A 22,566-nucleotide genomic window follows, 5' to 3' on the forward strand; every position below is an offset into this window, starting at 1 on the left:
TAAGTACTCCAGCTGTTCAAGACAGTGTCTTGACAGTGGATACATCTGGCGCAAATATCCCTTATTCCACAACCTTTTAAGAACTACCAACCTCACAAGACAACTCTGGCTACCCCAGAATATGTCTGCTGTACAGGAGAGAAAGCTGTTTTTTTTTTTTAATGTAAATAATTTCTTAAAATTTAATATAATTTAATATTGGTATAAAAAAACATACAACATAAAAAAGTGCAAAATTGCCTAGTTCAGTCAGAAGAATTCATACCACTAAAGTAATGAGAACTGGTGAGAGTAAATTTCTAGGTCGCTCTATTGCACCACTAACCTATTTAATTTTCCACTTCTGCCTTACTGGTGACTCAATTCACACAACAAACATGATAACCTAATATACAATATTCCAAGGTGAGTAAAATTTTTGAAGAAACAAAATTAACTCTATAAACATGACTGTAGCCTGGCAGTTACTTTGAGGGGAAAAAGAGGTATGCCTAGATTTGGAAACATGTCCAATTATAAAATTTAAATGCTAAATTTGTATGCGAAATATTGAGATAATGAAGAAGGGCAACCTTAATGTATTCAGTGTATTGCTGGGTCCATGACATGCTTAATGTATTTCTTCATTATCTCTGTCTGTAATAAAAGCTTGTAGCCAAAGTAATATCTGCACTGAAATAATAAAACTGCAAATACTCTGACAAGGACATTTTAAGATTCCACAATCATCAAAAGCACAGCAAGGATGCTACTTTTCAAGAGGCACTATGATTTATTTATGGCATGGTATCATGTTTCTCTATCACATTAAATAACCTGTTATGTAATAAATACCTACAAAATTTCTTACCAAGCTGAATGGTTCTTTAGAAAGAAAAGGAAAAAAACTCTTTAATGATCACATCATGGAAAACTTAGTTAAGAGATACTCATTAAACAGACAGGATGTGTTCATTACCTCACATTAAAAAAGAAAACAAACAAAACACCCAAACCCCCTTTTTTCTAAACAAAAAATGCTTGCAAAATGTGATCTTTGAGTACAGATGAAGGAAATGCTTTAAAAAAGGAGACAGTAATCAATTGCATCTTTCATGGCATGCAGGTTTTTAGTTCCAGTTAGCCATTTTTAAAAGGTGGTAATAATAGAAGTTATAGCTGTTTATTCTGTTGTATTTCTTTGGAGTGTAAAACCAACACTCCAACAAAAACAATGCAATTCTTCCCACAATATGAATATTTAAAATTAGTATATTTTTACCTGTTCTGTTTTCCCTGCTTGTCTGCTAAATCCGTATCTCCTAGAAGAACAATAGTAACATGAAAGAAATACATTGTTGTTTACAACTTCCACAAAAAATAAATGTTTCTATCAGCTTTCAACATAAGAAATGCACTAAAAAGTTAATCATCTAACAAAACCAACAGCCAGGTTCAGGTTAGTTCTGGAATGCTTCAAATAAACTAAATAAGCAGGTACTGCAGCATATTTACAGAATAATTTCAGCTCCATCTACTCCTTCCATTATGACTTGCAAATCTAGACTGTTCATAAAATATTGTCATGTAAAGCTCATGAAAGGAAAAAGCAATGCTCTCTTTCCATTTGGAAGTTAATCCTCAGCTACTAGCTATATACATCTGAATTCTGGAAAGGCCTCAGGATGTTGTCAGTGCAATCTCTACTCCCAAAAAAACATTCATGCTTGTATGCTTTGATGATCTTCAATTTCTTTCTGAAGCATGGTGTTTGGAGCTTTAAATATATATTCAAATAAACTTTTTTACTTCTGTTTTTCTGAGGGAGAGGAAAAATTGACATTTGAGTTATGTTGTTAGTTTGGAAATATTATCTTAAAGAAAAAACAGGTAGAAAGAAATTTTAGATATGAGTAAGCAATCATCTTCAGTATTATGAAGCACTAAACCCAGCATGTACACAGATACAAAAAGAAGTGATGCTCCTGATTGACCAACTTACGGCTACAATTGTTTAAATCCTTAACTACTGCAGAAGCAGGACTATTTACAAGCCTTTTATGGCCAAAAGTTAAGCGATCCTCAGCAGCAGTATCAATTGCCACCAGTTCTCCATTTATGCAACTCTCATACTTAAGAGGTAAATTCAGTCATATTTCATTACAGCATAACACCAAGTTTTCAAGAATTCCCCAACATTAAGTTCCCTCTGCATTTTAAAGCTTAGCAGTACAAAGAATGTGGCAGAGCACTACCCTCCTACAGAATATGCATAAAAGTTGTATTAGTATAAAAGCTTTGTAATGAGTATTGCCATTATCGTATATCTGTTCTCGCTTTTTGTACGAGCACAGTTTTATTTCCACACAGATAATTACATCCAAGTAATGAACTGCACCAGAACAGCAATAACAAAAACTTAAACATCAGTTATATCAACAGAGAACCCAGATACCTCCCAGACTTAACATTTCACATCTGTTATAGGAACCGACTTCGTATTTTGCTGAAAACTGATTGATAATATGCAAAGATGTGGCAATGAAAGCCCTTAGCTGAAATAGGTTATGCAACTGTGTGGAAAGATGCTGTCCTGGTTTCGGCAGGGATAGAGTTAATTTCCTTCCTAGTAGCTGGTACAGTGCTGTGTTTTGGATTTAGGATGAGAACAAAGTTGATAACACACCGATGTTTTAGTTGTTGCTAGGTAGTGCTTACACTAGTCAAGGACTTTTCAGCTTCCCATGCTCTACCGACTGAGAAGGCTGGAGGTGCACAAGAAGCTGGGAGGGGGCACAGCCTGGACAAAGTGGCCAAAGGGACATTCCATACCACGTGAGGTCACGCTCAGTACATAAACTGGGGAAAGCTGGCCGGGGAGGCCGCTGCTCGGGGACTGGCTGGGCATCAGTCGGCGGGTGGTGAGCAATTCAACTGTGCATCACTTGCTTTGTGTATGATGATGATGATTATTATTATTATCGACTGAGGTTTAACCACGACAGATGCTCACTGGCATAACTCCACTCTCAAGTCAGACTCTGGCCTACCACGTACCACATTCAAGCTTGTTTGTGATAACCTTTAAGCTGGAGGCCACAGGACCAAAAAACAATTTAGAATATGGCACTATCACTGGTTGTATCTGAATAATGCTGCATTTGGCATCAGGACATTGCAAGACCCTATACTATTTGTTGGACTGAGAAAATTAACTTTTATGATAAGTGTGCTCTGAAAGGAGCCATTTCTATGATAACCAAGGGGCATTTAGGAGGAAAAAAAATCCTCTGCTCACAGTTTTCTACAACTGCCATGTACATGCAGTAAAAAAATGAAAGGTTCACTTTAACTATTTGAATTCTAAAAACATTTAACTCTACTCCTAAATCTATGAAAAATTTACTATTTGCCTTTTTCAGCAGTGTTCTAGTTCCCCTAACACTGTTGAAGAGTGGACAGTAATCCCTACTGCCCCCACAGATTTCTGTATGTATCTGAGTCCTTGTACTCGTTATTTTATTACTAGATAATTACAGCAGACATACTATCATCCTCCTTAAGAGTTTCTTTGTCTACCAAAACACATGAACCAGACATTTGTGTGGCTCACTACTTTTTTTTCTCAGATGTTCTTTATTTTAACACTATATCAGAAATATTTTTCTGATCAAGTTTTACGCTTTGAGAATTCATTATGAAAGCATTACCAAACCACATTCAAATCTTGAACTATCCTAATTTTCTCCCACTTCCATTCAATTCATGTTAAGCTTTTCACATGAAATAACTAACTGCATTTGTCTTCTTCTAAGTACTGTCCTTCATTCATATTGCCAATTTAAATAATCAGTCCAGCAAGTCTTCTGTCATGCTCCATGCCCTTCAAACACCAAATACCTCTTCTCTATTTGTTCTCCTGCTAGGACTCTGCAATGTCATCAAGATCATCTCAACAAATACTATCTTGAAGAGGTATTTTCCTTCCCAAAATTCACAAGTTCTTGGTCATCTTTCTTACTAGTCCCAAAACACTCCTCATATCTATGTACTGATGCACACTATACAACAGAAGAGCAGTTCCCTTGTATCTTCAATGCCTCCAACTTTTCTGTTCTTATTTCCTCTCTCTGTACTTAAACTTTCTCCATCATCCATTTTCATTGGTTTTTATGTTAAAGATTCATCTGTTTTTTCCAGCAGAAATGAGCTTTACTTAGGTCTCAACTGTTCCACAGTACCTAAAGCTAAAACAATTTGTGAGGACCTATAGAAAACATCTTCTATTTATTTCAATTTTCAAGCTATATACTTATTTCCAGTTTTGCCTTTTTTTTTTTTAAACTAAAATTACTCTAGAAAAATCATACACAAAAATTCCCTTAAACTGCATAAACTATTTTATGCTCTTTTTATTTATTAGGAGATATCTATTGACACCAATATGTAGTAATGACACTGAAACAGTACAAGAAACTATAAATAGACAGAAGAGGAGTATACCACTTCGTTTTTCCATACTGCTCTTTGGATTCCCATTGCAAGGACTGATGAGGTATCAATGATCTGACCTAAATCTAAAGATTTCAGCATGCATGTCTTCCCCTGAAGAGGCAGGGAAGAAATCCACATGCCAAGTAGAATAATCCCTAACACTGTCACCAAGCTGCAAATTCAATTTTTACTGGGGAGGGAGGAATTGGACTCTAAAATAGACAAGGTAAATCAAGCCTAACTCCTTACTAGCATTAGAAAAATAATAAGACTCATTCAAGACTACAGCCCACAGAATTTGTGAATGCTGTGTTAACAAATTAGCTGTTTAACATATATAGACATATATATTAGCATATATAGGCACTGTATTTCATTGTAGCTCTCTGTGTTTTGAACGGATTAAGCTCATTAGAGCAGCCAGTCATCTTAGGCTTTTAAATCAGCTTGTTATACTTTAGATAACTGCACTGAACTCCACCGGTGGTAGAAGGAGGGGAGAAGTTCTACAGTTAACCATTTGTCTAGAAAGTTTATGCAACGCCAGAAGAGCTCTGCTGAGTAACAGGACACCCAGATGTCTTCCAATAGTTTCATTCCATTAGGAAGACACAGAGGATTGCATCCCACTTTAATGGAAAATAAGCTGCAAGATGTTAATTTGTGCATGCTGCCCTCACTAAATACCACCATGAATGAAAGAGGAAGATTAGAAGCAATCTGCAACCAGGACACTTGCTGACTTCAACCGTGTGTCAAGACAAATGCATAAAAAGGGTAGAAGGAAGGTGCTCAAAATAATGAGACCAAAAAAAAAACCCACCCCAAAATATCCCCCTATGGCTTTGGAGGAGAAGAAGCCACAGAAGATACAAAAATGAATTCAAATGCCGTTTGCACTCATTAAGTATTAACAGCTCAGACAGCAGACAAGCTGTCCATATCACTGAACTATGAAAAGAAAATTGGAAAGAGAAACTAGAAACAGAAACTCTGTAACATTATTTTTATGTGTTTGGAGAGCTCTACGTAAACCAGAGGGACTTCCAAAAGTAATGGATAAGTGCAAAGCTTGGTACCTTTGTCTCTATATGGAAGTTTGCAGAAAGTAATTAGACAAAGCACTAAACCATGATTCAGCCTCCTGATGTAGCAACCACATCAGAACTACAAAAAGAAGCAATAACAACTTCAGCTCCTTCCCCCCCCACACTTTCTGGGGATTGCTTGCAAAGAGGCAATATTGATTGACAGACACTACCTAGAAGCATCATGAATTTAAGCCATTTTTATCAAGCCAAGAACAAGTATGTTAAATAAACATACCCCACTAGCAGCATAAAGTCAGAACTTGGGCTCCCACTGTACAAAACATTGTTCACACATGAGAGGACTGTCCAGTCCACAGAGAATTTACAGGGTAAGCAAACAAAATCTGAAACCAAACAGGAGTAAATCTGAAACAGTTTGATTCTCAAGTAGTAGGAAAAAACCTCACAATCCAAATTTTATACGGAATGCTTCTAAATACACAGAATACAAAACCCACAGACAATTAAATGAAGCTTTTCACTTGCCATATTCCAGAAGCGTAGCATGAACCTTTGATTCCTCATCTAGCAGTTCTTCAGCTCCTTTCTGACGTTTGTATTTTCTCTGGGGTTTGTAAACCTCCTGTAAGAAAGTGAATTAATTCAGAACTTGTAAAAGGCTTTTCTAAAATAAATGAAGAATTGTTATCTAGAGTGATTTATACCATTGTTTGCTTTCCAACTCAATATACTTACCAAATAAACATCCTTCACTTTCTCTTTTTAGAATTACATGATAAAATCTTACTGAATTTACTTCTAAACAATTTGCTATAGGACCTGTCTTTCCAGGTTTTAAAAAAAATTATAAACGAGTATTTAACAAACATACTTTCTTGAACTATCTCCTCCATCACATTTGAAAGAAGAGTCAAAAATAACACAATCAACATCTATTTAAAAAAAGGCCTTATGATTTAGCTGATAATGCCAGTGTCTAGAAGTGTTACCTCCTTTGCGAGTTAATTCTATTTTTAATCTCTTATTAGATAATTAAATGTAATTATTATCTACTCAATGATCACAGGTTACAATGAAATTAAAGCAGATTTTATTGCAAGGTAAGGAACAAAAATATCTTAAGAAGTTTAGTACTAAAATCACTCTCGATCTTGCTATCCCAATGTGATCCTATAGCTGGACAACAGCCCATCAAATAAAACACGGATTCACAAGTACTATTTTGTGCTGATAGAGCTACTTCCAATTTAAAAACAAAATGGAAACAAAAGGACAGAGCCGCTATCCTGACGTTAACATAGACACAACTGTTATAGCACTGTAAATCTGGCCCATATTAAAGTACCTTTTTTCTTCCCCCTTCCATATAGATCAACAATGCCACTATAAAAGTCTATTATTACAACGTTAGAAAAATTGTTCTGCCTCAAGCACAAACAAAACAAAACCAAAAACCAAACCAAACAAAAAAATAATCATGAGGTCTTCAGCTTTCCCCAAATTAGAAATTAGAACCGAGATAACGTTTACTGTGACTGGAATTATTTTTGCTATTTGTTTGGTGAAAGATTAGGGTGCAGCGAGTCTGTAATGCAACATTTCTGTTGTTGGAACAAAGATTTTGAAGTTAATTGAAGTCTAGTATTTAGTGCTATCCTGCTAGCAAGGATACTGAAAAAAAAACAACTAACCAAGAACCTGTGATCTCAAAGATTTTTTTTTTTACTCCAATTGATTTTTTTTAAAAAGTTACCCCCCCCAATCAATTAGATGACATTTTGTCTTCTCCTTTTTCTGAAATAAAATTCCAGCCCTCATCACAGCAGAGAAAAACATTATCATCACCACCAAATAATCAGCATCAAAAAGGAACACCCCCCTCTTCTGGTCTGTTTTACATTCATATCTTTTAAATCCTTTGAGGGCCAGGCTCCAAATGTTTAGAACAAATACATTACAAAAACAAAAGTTGAAATCAAAGCTTGGGCTTTCCACATATACATTTAACTTCAGAAAATCCTATTCACATGGGACAAAAGATTCAATGCAAGAAGCTGCAAAGATTCTAAAAGAAAATGAAAAAGGAAGATTATTTTTTGTTTGATCTGACTTTTTGTACAACAAACTTATTTTCAACACGCAATTCCTGTACTATAACATTGCTGAAACAGCTTTCAACCTTTTTCAAAGACATGTAATCCCAAAGCAGAGATTTCAAACAAGTGAACATAGACAGTATTCCTTGGCAAGTTTCTCCTGAATTTGTTAGTTACCCTTTGCAATTTTTACTTCGTTTCTAATCTGAATTTCTGTCATCTTGGTTTCCAGCTATTATATCTTGCTACATTTCTGCCTGTCACATGAAAAAGCTTTTTATGATCAAGAATCTCCCAATTCTTGAAAGTACAAAATGTACTTTCACATTACAAAGTGAAATGTAATGAAAGCAAAGTAAGTCATAAAAGTAATTATACTTTTTATGGTGGCATTCTATACCTGTGCTATATAAAGTGTAGGCATCATACCATAAACATTAGTCTTGGCATCAGATAATTGAGTAGCTGAACAAAACCACTGCAAGATAATGTCAATTCACTAGATAGTCACCCTTCAGCAGCAGTAGTTCTTATTCCAATAACCGTTACTGATATTTAATATTCCCTTTTCTAACCTTTAGGCCTGATCGTGACCATAAATCTCATTGTATTGTCCCCTTGAGAAGAGCAGGGTAGGTCCTTAGACCAGAGTTATAATAACGAATTCAGACAACAGACTAATCTTTCACACTTGCTGGTCCTCTTTTAGGAAAGTGGATTTCTCTTCCAATTCCAATGCATAATGATTTAAAGGTGACCTGTGAAAGAGCCTTCATCTAATAGCTGCCTTCTCCTTCTTCCAGTTCCTACGGATAGATAGGAAAGCTTGTATACTATCTCCCCTGAAAAGTACTCTGTGTGTTCTTCTAGACTGCACTCATGCCTTGATGCCTTAAGAGATCTCATGAACTAATCTTCCATTAAGAAGATCAGGTGCCAGCTGTAGAGGATATAATCCTGACAGAGCTCATATATTTAAGGAAGAGGTGTTTGTCTAATGATACCCCGAGCAGTGATGAACAAATGTCAAAACTTCACCTATCATGAAGATACACCTAAAAACTAGAGATCTGTGATCTGGAGGAGAAGACAGAATACACCTTTATCAACCCTGCAGATAGAGATATTCAGAGATATTCAGACAGGCTAGCTAACGGTGCAAAATACTACCAAACTTTTAAGACTGTACCTTGTTTTCCTTGCTTTCCATTATCTGTTTCATTCTTGGACCCTGAATATGGAACTATTCCCTTAGCTGCAGAAGTAGACACATGCATATCTGATTCCAGGACCATGACCTATGAATTTTAAAGAGCTCTAATATAGTGGGCAAGTGAAAACCAATTCACTGGCTTCAACCAGCAAATAAAACACCTGATATGGCATACATGTACCTGCTTCACCTTTGCCATGTCATTCTCTTCGGGCTCTAAAAAGCAATTTCAGAAAACATGTAAAGGAAACTCAGCCAAGCACCATGGGACTTTGGACAAGGCACTTGAAGGGACCTGACATTTACTAGCTAACTGCACACTGAAAGTAGATTGCATTCCTTCTTTTCAAACAAGTTCTCCCAAATAAATGCATTAATGAAACAGAATAAACTTAAAAACCCAAATAATTAGAACATAAAAACTAAGCCTTGAAACCACTTCTGTTCCTCAGCAACCAAAGGGATCCTTTCATCACTATTAATCAAATATCTTCTGAGTTTTTTTAAAGACACTGAAAATTCTAGGTACTGGTGTCTCATAACAGCACTGTGGTTACTTTGTTTCTGTCTCTTCAGTGACAAGGTTGGTGTCAGCCACTTGGATACAGAATCTTTAGTGCTACTTAAAGACAATGCAGGTAGAAAATGGACACACTTGAAAAATTAGGACAATTATTCTGAAAATCGAAAATAAGCAGAAGCTCAATGAATTTCAAGTGCTACTTGATACAACACACATTTGGAATTTACTTTCTTATACGGGTTTGCATTCTCTCTCAATTTAGAGGGTTATACAGGTGCACAAACAAAACAATAATACCCATTTACACAAGGAGCTAACTTGTAAAACGGAACAGATCTCACTGGAAAGACAAGTATTGCTGGTTGGAGTAAAAGACTCATTGTAAGTCTGCTAATAATTAAAAAAAAACAATCAAACCATAGGGAACAACAGTTAGAGACTGTAATTGAAATTTTCAAAGCAAGAGTAATTATTCAAATAGATTAACAAGGGATTTGCATTGGTCATCACCTGGAGACTTTCATAGCAATGTTTTTCTATAAACATACACTGTAATTCAACCACATATATTAGGCTCTAATATGGAAAAACAACTACCTCCAGAACATGACAAAAGGGTAAGATGACTTGTCTGGTCCATTACACAAGCTATCATATAGCTCGTTATACTGGCACTTAACAACACCTCTATCCATGGATGAAGAGTTCAGGGTGTCTGGCTAGAGCTACCTGAAACAGCACTGATTTTCTCAGAGGAGTGGGGTTTCACCATCTATTGAAGAGCCTTGGAATTGTCCCATTCAAAGCATACCCAGATTTCTCATCCCTTCTCAAAGGCTGGCCTGTGAATTTATCAAGATAGTAAACAAAAAAAAAAAGGTAGCAAACTGTTGGAGTCAGAAATGGTGACTTGACAGTCACAAGCAAACAGGGAAATTAGAGAGAAAGCAAGGACAGAAAGTCAAGTTGCTAGCTAGGCATTTGAATTCAGGTATGAGACAGTGATATAGCCTATGTATTTTACATGTCACTCCTCGTACCGTTCATGAACAAGCTTTCAAAAAATATAAACAGTTTATCCAAGAGTTAGAAGATCTGCATCTGAAGAGGGAGAACACAAGTGATACCACCTTTCCCAACCAACATTCGCTACTTGGAGAAAACATTTCCAAAGTAGGGTGTATATTTTCATTGCCAATTACAAGAAGTAAAAAAGACAAGTTCTGAAATGCAGACATTTAAATTGAGGAGATCATCGCCATTTTGATTAATTTCAAGATAAATAGTCCAACTGCTGATAGCTTCAAACAAACACTTAGTCTGCTGAGGGTTTAATAGCCTGTAAGCTACTTTGTGACTTTTGTTTGATAGTGTGGAACTCCACACTCTCTGTGCAGGCAGTTGATATAGTTTATCTACTCGTACAGTGCACACCTAAAAGGTTTTCAATCTGACATGTTGGCATTTGAGACCTGTTCTAAGAATGAAGCTCGGCATGTAAATTAATTGGGACCTTCTCATGAGAAAACCCAGGATTGGCTGCATTAAACAGAATTAACCACCACCATTTCATTACTAAAACCACTTGTTTCTTGATCATAAAAATCTAACATACTCACAAAGATATCAGTAACCATTTTGATAGCCTTCTCTTTTCTTTGCATAAATTCATCATCCTGCAAGACAGTAACAGAGGTGATTAAAAATACCAGGAACGGAGGTTAAATCTCAACCATTGTAATGGGTTTAGCAAACAAAGTTGTCAAATAGTTTCTAACCAAGCCGCCCAATTATTTGGTGAAAAGTTAGTGATTTCCTGTAACACAGAAAAGTATTTGCTTCTCTCATCAGATAAGCAGGTCAGTCTTTAAAACTGTATCCAGATCAGCAGTCTTTCTGCTCTCTGCTTATACACTACCTGACAAAATGCAATCCCAGCCCACTACCGGGATCTCCAATCATTACTACACTATGAAGAAATGAAGTTGGGATGGGCTTAATGTGGAAAAGAGAAGTTTCCCCTACTGTTATTTTGGTTTCTAAGCAAAGCAATCAAAAAAACCCAAAACAAAATCCAAACCACCTCAAGCTAATAAAATCCGGCTGTCTTTCCCAATACTAGGGACATCTACCTTTAATGCTGCTACTGAACTAGAGGCAAAACTTGGGTTCTAGGTTTTAAATATGGAATTGCCTTGGGATATGCATGAACAGAACTGATGCTCTGCACTATAGACACAAATCCAAGCTCGTTCCAGCTCTCCTCCTACACCAAGGAACCTTCATATCATTACTGCGTAATAGGAAGAAAAGAGGATCACAACACTGTTCTAAGCATGTAACTTCAAAGCAGGCAGGATTTGACTATTATCAGAAGGAGTATGATCAAGGTATCTCAAACAGTGCAAAATTACTCTTACCACTACACTTCTAGATAAAACTGCACCTCTCACTCCTCTGGCAATCATATTTTACAGAGCAAATGTATTTCCTTTTATCCCAAACCTCTCCGTCTCCATCTTTCCTCAAGTTCAGTTTTTGAATGAAGTTTTTTGGGAATCTAATTTTCAAGAACAAATTTTGAGGTTTGGATACAGGGAGACAAGAGCTGACTTTGAGCACTCAAAAACAAAACCCAAGTTATAGAGCATTAACAGCACGTCAATTCTCATTTAGCTAGATCAGCTTCTCCACAGCACGCTGGGTGCTCTCGAACACACTTCAGGCAATGTAGCTCCAGTCATACGGTTTGCCTGGATACACCGCACAGAGCTCTATATCCACTCTAGAAGTGAGCTACCTGGCAAGCCAGACTGACAGAGAAGTACCAAATATTGCAGAAAAACTAAAGCAACTATTAAGCAAAAGTTAACCAGAACTCTCTGTTATAACAATGTTTTAATTTTTTTCCCCAGCTGAATTTGTGCATGGAATCCTCTAGGACCGATTAATAAAATGATAGCAAAGGAAACACTGGTATATTGTGCTGATTTCAGAGCTGTGAAGCTGGTACTGCCCCTGAGCATTTGACATACTACAATAGAAACAAGAACTGGCTTGATCTTACCTCTGGTAGTCTATGAGTTTTTTGAAACTGTGATATAGAGTAAGAACGGATATAGTCTCCCATTTCTTCCCTTGTTTCTATTGCACGTTTCACCAGCCACTGGGGGGGAACAAAAACAGTTTCTATCAGTGGAAAGGGAAAGAATAACAGCAGCAAACACCAAACTACTGCATAATTATTTTTAATACACGATAAAAGCTAAAAGCACATTTTAAGCACACAAACAAGAACATTTATTTGTAAACATGGTAACTCAGGGACCTACTCCTAACAAAATGATTCAGCTTTAGCTATTTTATAAACTTCACGTTTGCTCTTCTTCTATGTACTAAAAAGCTCAGTAGAGCAATCAGATAACTCATAAGCTAAGAAACCACATGGCTTTTCTTACAAAGTTCTACATATATAAAAACAAATATTCTTCATCCTGTTGAACTATATTGAACCATAACGAGCCATACAGTTCATACTACAGTGGGATTCGATAGTCCAAAGAAGATCAAACTGCCTTCCCTTATGCTCCTTGGAGCTCCCTTAAGCTCCTTGGAGCAGAGCCTGGTATCCCAAAAAACACTTTTCTGTCTTTAACTTTCCTGAACATTATTTGTAAATAGCGTATTGCAAAATTAGGTTTTTTGTTGCATGATTTCCCCTTTATTTAGCTTGCACTGTAACTTCTCATATACTGAATTGCTTTTACATTCTGATTAATTTCTTATAGCAAGTATGGAAAGAAAATTCTATTGCAAATTTCAACTATTAGGAATTCTTAGTTGACAGATTCATTTATAAATGAAAACATATGAAATCTTCACAAGCATAGCAAAGTTCATTGAAATTTTGCCAGTATGAATTTCTGTAATCCAAAAAATTTGATCTTCAATAAAATAATTCCAAAAAGGAAAATGAAGAGCATCTGTGGAATAGAAATGGATGTGGGCCACTTTAAACATTATTCTTTTAGCTTGTATCTTTAAGGAGGAAAGAAAAAAACAAACCATCCCCTCCCCCCCCAAAAAACCCTGAAGTGCCCTCCCAAAAATCTGAGTGGCACAAATCCTACATCCTAGCACAAGAAATCTACTACTTAAGCTAAAAGTACATTTTAACAAAGTACATTTCACCACACTAAGTAGTTATATTATCTATAGTATTCATTGTTATTACTTGTTAAACATCAATAACATTATGTTATCAAAATACAAACAATACATAATATAGAAAAATACACAGCAGTAGTTCACGAAACAAAGGAATGTTAATTTTCTGGCTTTTTGTTTTCATCTATACCATGGAACAGCCTGCACACCTCACAACTCACCAGACCAAGAGCTCAGCTATACCAGCCAGCACAACGTAGATCCTATTCTACATTCAAAAATAACATTATGTTATCAAAATACAAACAATACATAATATAGAAAAATACACAGCAGTAGTTCACGAAACAAAGGAATGTTAATTTTCTGGCTTTTTGTTTTCATCTATACCATGGAACAGCCTGCACACCTCACAACTCACCAGACCAAGAGCTCAGCTATACCAGCCAGCACAACGTAGATCCTATTCTACATTCAAAAACCTCAAAACTCTACTGTACCCTAAAAGCTATCAATGTTGTCCTTCTACTGAGCAGGCCATACTGAATAAATAATAAACCCCTTGGTTCTAGGAAGTGTTAGATTTACAGCACGTATACAAAAACGTGATTATACTCTGCACGCATACAGGTTCACCCCTCTCTACTTGAAAGCAGCCCTTGGGAGCATACTTTAAAACAAACTGATAGTCCAGGTGGCTTTTATACAGTCTGTGGGCTATGGTATGGTCATCCTTCCATAAAGCAAGCTTGAACTGTTCACAGCACCCATCTCTATCAGTCTGAGTGGGAGGAGATGGGCTGGAACTCTGCTGGAATTTGAAGCAATTAGAAGTTGAATGAAAGTGTTCTGGGCTCTCGGTGCCAGGACCCAACACTGAACCTGTCTTGTATCATTAGTCCATTATACTCTGACAGAAGACACCACTTGGAACACAACCTCATCTTATTAATCTTGGCTGTACCTCAGGTGGAAGCCATTATAGCTAGGTTATATGCATTTCTATCAGATTTTCCTACTATAGAACACTCGTTGTTTTGATGTCCACCATCAAAAGACATATCTTCAAGCCTATGAAGTGTTCCAGAACAACCACATGCCCATGTAAGAAAATGTCAGAAGAAGTCTTTTATAAGACCACAGAAAAAGCCACAAGAGATTGAAGTACATTTTAGACTTCTTCTGACATTTATAAGACCACACAAAAAGCCACAAGAGATTGAAGTACATTTTAAATAACGTTGAAGAGGATAAATCTTGTGGGCTGTTGACAGCCTGTGCAGGAGGTCACATAAGAGATCAGATCAATCTTGGGATCCAAGTTTGAACGAGCAACAGCCTTCTATGCTATAACCATGAACCCCTGGAAAGTGAGGGGAAGATGATGACAACAAGAGAGATGAAAATGCAGACTATTAATTACAAAGCACATCTCAACACAGGATTGCATACATACTTTTCTCTGTGAACATAAGCAGAATTTACTAGGAAGAACAGCACCATTTCTGCCCACTGGAATTTATTTTTTTTTAATATTCTGCTACAGTCTATGGCAGTGAGCCAACTCAATCTAATTTCTTCCTGTAGGGAAGGATCCATCTAAATTCCTCCTGTCAAGTTCACCAGAGTAGCTTGCACAGTGCAGGAGCTATTAGTACACAATGCCAGGTGAAGGAAAGAGCTTCTGTATTATTTGGGGACTGATTTGAGATTTACAGATAGCAAGTGAAATCTTGAATTTAACAGGGCATTGAGTAAAGTGTCATTATCAAATACATAATTCCTACATGCCATGGTGTGGTCAGCCTATTATAGCTCTTGCATGGTCTTTTTCAGAACACAGTATACTGATGACACCAACAAAAGTTTTCTTGAAGGCCTACCTTTGTTGGGGCAAAATAAGGAACCAACAGTATCTGGAGCACGCAGAACTTCACAGGGACCAGACAGAAAGCCACAATTTCTAAAAACCATCCTCTACATACAAAAAACTAAGCTCATCAAGAAAGACTTCTTCACCAATTATGGATTAGATATACCACCTACTGGCCAGCTACTAATACCAAGAATTACTGCTCTTGGAGAACTCTAGAAGCCGATTTCCTCCCTGCTTAGAATTAATGTTTCTCCTTTCCAGAGGTAATATCCCAAATCAGGATTTTGGATAAAGCAGGTCACAGAAGAGAATACCTAGTGCTATAGTTTTTACAGCAGGAGTAATAGTTTATGTTCTCACTTTAGGAGAGGAATTATTTTTCCTGTGAGAGAAGTCTCGTATTTGATAAATGTAACCATCCATTATCATCATCATCAAGTGACCAGGGCAAGAAATTAACCTGGGTTGGGATTTTTTTTTTTTGGTAGGAAAATACAAGTTCAGAAGTAAAAACTCACATTAACAAGATACAAACTTTCCACCTTAGGCAGCACCAGCACAGCTTGAAAGCTGTGTAACAGTAGCACACCACATAACTTTTTGTGGGGAGTGCAGTTAAGGGTGGTTTTCCTCAGGAGCCACCTACTAGAAGATAACAAGAGACAACCTAAGTTTTCCTCACTTCTTACAAACTGGAATTTAGATTAAACTCTTACTTGCTAAATTCTTTCACAGGCAGGAGGTAAGGAGATATTTAATGAACAAGAAGCTTGCTTAACAGTCTTCATTTTCCCTATTTATCAAAGATACATTTCTGTGTGCAGATGAAAGTAAAATCAAGAAATGGTAATGACATACCGAGGATTCTCAAGATACCACACGTAACTGGAACACATCACGTGTTAGCTTAAACCTTAATAAAATGGAGAACTATGAGCATGCACATGATCAATTAGTGTTGCTCAACAAATACACAGCAATAGGGTCACACATCAGAGCAATTTATTTTTCCACCCATACAGTTTTTAAGTGATACGAATGAAGGATGAATTATGCTTAAACAAACAACCCCAACTGGCTTTTGCCTTATTCATATCCTTTTGATTGAGTGACTATGTGCATAACTTACTCCATAAGCTTAAACATAGACTATAAAATATTTGTTCTATTTCCTAGCCTGGCAAAGTAGATTATCAGATTCCGAAACAAGCTTAAACTTTAGTTTCTTTAAGGAGATGTTCCACAAAAGGCAGAATCTGACTCCATTTCAAAGAATTTAAAGAGTTTGTTTGTGTTTTTCTTAAATGTGGATCAAACAATACTTAAGAATTCTATCATCCATAACATCACTCAATTCTTTAAAAACATTCATTTGAACTACTTCTCTGTGATTATTCATTCCGAAGTTAAGAGCCAAACAATAATACAGATCTTCGTTAAATTTTTTATGCAAGTTTTATGACCTTTTTCAGCAAAGTATCAATACATCACAAAATTATTACCTGTACAACAGGAAATATATGAATGAAATCCAGTCCCTGGATCTGGTGTGGTTCCAAACGATGAGGACACTTCATTTTTGGTAATACTGACACAATTTTTTCAGTTAAGGCACTATTATAAAACAACAAAAACACATGTATATATGCTACAATTTTCTTTTGTAAATTACAAATTATTTTTGCAAACACAGTTCATAGTTAGAAGGTTCCCTCTAGTGACTTCCATTGTATACAGCTGTGAAAAACAATCAAACTTTCATTCACAAAATAGCTTTTACATTGCACTATATATATTATTAGTCTGTGAAGAGGTGATTAAACCCCTCTTGCAGGCTCCTAGCTTGTGATTTCATTTATAGTATTACACACAAAATTTTAAGATCTGCATATCTGGTCAGATGAAATGCCCACGTAAGATATATCTACAAACACCTTTGTGTTTATATTATTATTATTTATATTATAATACATGCACACATGAAGAAACACTAGCTTTAAGAACAGTTATACTAAGTAGAAGATATGCACTCAAAAAAAGTCCAGAATCAAATGTAAGGACTTAAAAATTTATTTAGCAGAACACCCAAAATATATCTTGTCATTACTACTGAAACTTTATAAGTTTAAATACGTATTACACCTAAAAGCTAAATACACAGTATACTTCACATGGTTTTGAAGTGAGTAAAACTGAATTTGCTGGCAACCATCTCATTCTACAGCTCTGGTAAGAGCTGGTAAAGTGAAAGGATTACCCTAACACAAGGGATTCATCTACAAGAACATCACCCTGCTTCCACTGAATCCCTTATTTTAGGGCAAGGTATTTTTTTGCTGCCAATGCTGTCAAGCACATTTTTAAAGCAGGTGTCAGCACTGAGGATGAACACTGTACTGGGAAAACTGAAACTATTTTTCCGTGAAGGAAAAAAAATTAACTGGTTCATTACTGCCCAAATGGACAACTGATATTCTGGAAGATCAAAAGGGGAGCAAGAGATATGAGACAGAGACCAAAGTCTGGGAACAGAGCCTGAAAAGTTACACTTCTTAAGAGAAGTGAAAACTTTGACGTAATTCTTATAAGGCAATTTTCACTATGGCACCATACTAATATTCTACAACATGAAAATAGCAGCGCCTCTCAGCACAATCAAAGCAAATGCAATTCAAAAAAAAGTAGTTATTTATCCAACAGATGCAAGATCCTCTCCTAATGTATGTTTCCATGTTTATTTCAACCCAGCAATTAAATAATAGGACATGATCAAAATGTCTTCAGAATAATACTAAGAAAACACAACTTAGCTTTTCCTTATCTTGAGAACATCACAGAAGCACTGAGCCACCACCAATATAAACATTACATGGACATCAAAACAGCCTATGCTTGTGTGACTCTGAACACTTTAGATTTACAAATAAATCATTGTTGCTGTTTTGGGAGAGGAGTCTGGTTTTTGTTTTGCCAGTTTTGCATCCAGTCAGCTGGAAAGATAACAGAACATTTTCAGAACAACTTAACTATTTCCTATCTTGCTGTTCTTAAGGGTAACAAAGATGGCAATTATAAAAACTACCACCACCATCTTCATTCCTAGTCTCTGCTTCATTCTGTGCACTTAACAATGCTTTATGTAGTTCGTTATCTATGATGATTTAAGTGTCTCCAAGTTTAATGGCAATAACCACAAACCTTTATTTTCAAATGTGTTACAGTCTTGCCGATGCTAAGTGACTTTCAAGAAAACAGCACAGAAAGACATTCTTTTCAACTACACTGAGCAAACAAGTCTCTTCATGCAACTGTAACTTGATAGGCTATTCTTACTTCCTGCAAATTTTAATTATGGCTCTTTTATCACAGAAATGCATAAAGAAATAATGTAGTTTAGAATGTATTCCCTTTCTCAGCGTAAACAATTTTTACAACCTCCCTAATACTGGAATTAGCTGGCTTATAAGCAAATTCCATGCATAAGAAATGAATTAAATCAAAATGGTCTCATTGGGTCACTATCAGGAATTCCTCCTCCTCCTCAGTATGGAGCAGGTAACTGTTTCGACAACAGTGTCATGCTTTAAATTCTGTTTGCTGATGCCTACAATTCCAACCCAGAACCATAAAGGAGAATCAGAGGTTATTTACACAGCAAAACTGCAGACACAGAGAACTCAAGGAAGGTCTTCTAATGTTGCACTCCAGTTTCCAGCAGCGTGGTCTCCCTCTGCCCTTTGTTTTGGCCTCTGCATCACCCCCTTGTGCCAGCACAAGCATCTGTGCAGCTGCATAGAGAACTGGATCCAGGAACTGATTCATGTTAAAACTATTTTCCTTTTTTTCCTTTTTTTTTGGTAGATTTTAATCTGGATCTGTTCCCAATCCAGTTCAGTGTGGAGCCACATAAATGCTTTCACTGCTTAGTAGGGATATAAGAACATGGCAGCCCAGAGGCGAATAGCACTGCCTTTTTTGGAATAAGCTTCTTTCTGGTTTTAGAGTTTGTGGAACTACAGTCTGAGAAACCCAGAAACCAGTGCAATGTTTTGCAAACGGGTGGTCTTGAAAAGCAGGGAACTTGGACTAAAAATCCTTCTTATAAACAACCAAATATCAGGTAACTTCCCCCTCCCCCACCCGCTTCTTTTCTACGAAGAAAAAAAAATACCACACTTGCCATTTAAACAACTTACATTTTTTGACCAATAGTAGAGTTTTCCTGAAACAATAAATCAACATCGATATCAAAGCTGCAAGTAGTGATACACCATGTCATGCCACCTACCACCTAGTAAAGGAGCAACAGCATGGTTAGTTCCATTTTCATTTGAAGAGGTGAAACCAAATACATCTTAAAGGCTTTATTTATTTTAGAAACTACAGCTTAGTATTTTCTCCATCCTCAGTATTCTTATATAGAGACTGAAATACATATAGATAATACATGTATCAATTTCTACATACAATACACATATACAAGACAACAGAAAAAAAACCCAGAGCAGTTAGTGACATTCTAAATTCCTCTCTTAGCTTCGTATTAGTTTTGAAACAGCTCTCAGATTAAAAAAAAAAATTAGATAAAACATGAAAGTATGTTAAATGACATGATCTTTAAAAAGTGACCATATCAAAATTTTATCAAGGATCATAATTCCTGTATTCATATATTTACCTTTATATATACACCTTCGCTACTATTATTCTTTGCTTGCTGACATATGCAACACCAAGTGCTAGGCACAGTATCAACATAGCAATGGAAATCCCCAGCTCTGTAGAAATCTCTATGTCAGGCCCTATTCCTACAGATACTTAGGCATATTTATACTCCTGAGCCATTCCATCAACTTTACATAAATTATGTAAATATTTAAAGACAACCTTGCATAAACATACGCAAGATAACCTAAAAGTATGCAAAGGCAAAGAACAGAAAAAAGGGATTAAAATGTGGAATAACTTACCAACATCACACAGTAAATTAGGGTGTCCTGTACGATGTTTTCTATCACATTACCCCTCTCACATTCCCGTTTGAAACAGTTAATCAGTATCCCTTTTATACTAGCAGCTAAATGATTTTCTATAGCAATGCTAATTTTTTTAAAGGTTGGACATTGTCACGAAATGGTAACTTTGCGATTGTATTTAGGCAGGTATGAACCTGATGCATCCATTTCTACACATAACCGCAACAACATTACATCCTAAGGCGGTCTCCTTGAAACTACTTCGTGTCTGTGTGCACAGCCTCCTGAGCAGCTAAGGTCAGTAACACCAAGCAGTTTGAAGAAACTAAAATTGTATTGCAAAGTAGGGCTGTGCTATAATCAAAGAAACAGCAGAAAACAGAAGAGTCCATATAAAAGCTGACGTAGTTCCGTGTTTTCAAACCTTGGTTCAGGAATTTGTCACAGAGTCAGCACTAAAACAATTTAGAAGTCTCTTTTCAACCTGAACTTTGCTCGCTGTCAGTATCACATACTTCCTGTCTAGGACAATGAAAGATTAACATACACGACACTCTAAAGAGACGTAAAAACAGCCCAAAAATAATCTCACTAGGCTAACTGTTCCATTCTTACACAGAGCCTCTCGAGGCAAATATTTCCTCATTTCTCATTAATGAATACTTCTTTTTAAAATCACCATGCTATCTCCAAGTATCTAGTCTTTCTAGCTATTCTAACTGTAGTTGAGAGAGGGGCAAATTTCCCCATATACGACTAACTCGGGCCGTAACACTCACAAAAAGCACACCAGCAATTAGCTTGCATCCAATTGTCTCCTTTAAAACAGGTCTTGCTGCACAAAATCATTTTTCAAGACTGAGGAGGTCCTATCTGTCTGAAACTGGGTCATTTGCAGAATTACTTACATAGGAAAGCCTCATGTGTTCCACATATCTTTTTTTTTTTATCACCTAGAACTGCTAAACTTGCAAAAAATATGTAATCCTCATATACTTAAAAAAGGCTTTTAAAAATACTGCATTGTCAGTACTCACCTTGTCAAAGGGTGATAATCCTTTGATTCTTGCTCGAAAATACCCAGCAGCCACCAACAGTTCCAAAATTTCAGTCAATTTGATGTTTTGTTCCTCATCTTCTCTTGTTTCAACCTGACAAACAAACAACGCAACACTAATTCAGTGTTTCTCTTTCATTCTTCAAATGAATGTTCTCCAAACCTAATCTCAACATAGACCACGTATCAGGGAAAACCTTGACTTCCATTAGCAACTTGGTTGTTAACTTGAAAGACATCAAAGAAATAGGTAATGCATTTAACATCACTTTTTTTTTCCACCCAGCTAAATACTTTAATCTGCTTTTGCTGTTCAAACTCCTGGTCCACTGCTTGCCTCCAGCTAGACAGACTGCTCCTATTACCATAAGACAGTTAATTTATTCTCCATTTCGCACATTTCTTTCAACTTCAGGGTTCACAAAATCATACACTTCACATTAATGCTTCTACAATCTTTTTACAAAAACTGAAGAAACTCGTGTGGAATTCCACTTTTTGGGTAATGCAATTTTAAGCAAACTCAAAGCATGGCAGTAACAAAAACCAAACTCTGACAGGCAGCCTGGATAGTTTCTGTGCTCCAAAGCCTCATCAGCACAGCACCCTTTTAAGAGTGCTTTTGTCCCCATGTGATAGGGTGCATCCCCACAGCTCCAAGAATATATATGATTTACTAGAGGCACAGAGCACCTAAACACCTCAGACCTAGGCCAGAGAGACGGCTAACAGGGCTTTAGGTCTCCCCCTCAGGGGCTGCAGGGACCCACCTACGAACCCTCCCCACCTCACTCTTCCCCAAAAGCTTTTCGACAGCCTCCTCCTCCTCCTCTCCTCTCCTTCCCACGGAAACCTGAAAAGCCTGGCAAGCAGAGGGAACAGGGAAACGTAATGGTGCACGGAAGGTGACCTACACAGGCGCTGCCTGCAGCCCCACAGGGCCTCCCCCGGGAGCGGGGCGGAGAGGGGCCCGGCTCTCCCTCCGGAGAGGGACCCCACCTCACGGGGCCGCGGGCCGCACGCGGGGGAGGGCACAGGGCTGAGCCCGCCGTACAGCACTGACCCCCGGGCTCCCGGCGCAGCCCCAGCGCGGCGGCGAAGGCCGGTCAGCGCCCCAGCCCGCGGGGAGGCGA

General features: G+C 37.1%; 1 protein-coding gene across 1 annotated transcript in view; it reads right to left on the bottom strand.

Annotated features, from left to right (window-relative positions):
- Nucleotides 1–22,566, bottom strand: part of CCDC93 (coiled-coil domain containing 93) — a 56,284-nt gene that overhangs the window by 32,468 nt on the left and 1,250 nt on the right. The window contains exons 2-8 of the mRNA XM_009291001.2: nucleotides 21,414–21,527; nucleotides 19,597–19,691; nucleotides 16,903–17,014; nucleotides 12,425–12,523; nucleotides 10,977–11,033; nucleotides 6,047–6,147; nucleotides 1,262–1,301 (exon numbers count right to left, since the gene is read on the bottom strand). Of these exons, the coding sequence (XP_009289276.1) occupies nucleotides 1,262–1,301; nucleotides 6,047–6,147; nucleotides 10,977–11,033; nucleotides 12,425–12,523; nucleotides 16,903–17,014; nucleotides 19,597–19,691; nucleotides 21,414–21,527 (618 nt within the window). The remainder of the gene's footprint in view (nucleotides 1–1,261; nucleotides 1,302–6,046; nucleotides 6,148–10,976; nucleotides 11,034–12,424; nucleotides 12,524–16,902; nucleotides 17,015–19,596; nucleotides 19,692–21,413; nucleotides 21,528–22,566) is intronic.

Source organism: Aptenodytes forsteri, unplaced genomic scaffold (genome assembly GCF_000699145.1).
Source record: "Aptenodytes forsteri isolate BGI_AS27 unplaced genomic scaffold, ASM69914v1 Scaffold29, whole genome shotgun sequence".
NCBI classification, from domain to species: Eukaryota; Metazoa; Chordata; class Aves; order Sphenisciformes; family Spheniscidae; genus Aptenodytes; species Aptenodytes forsteri.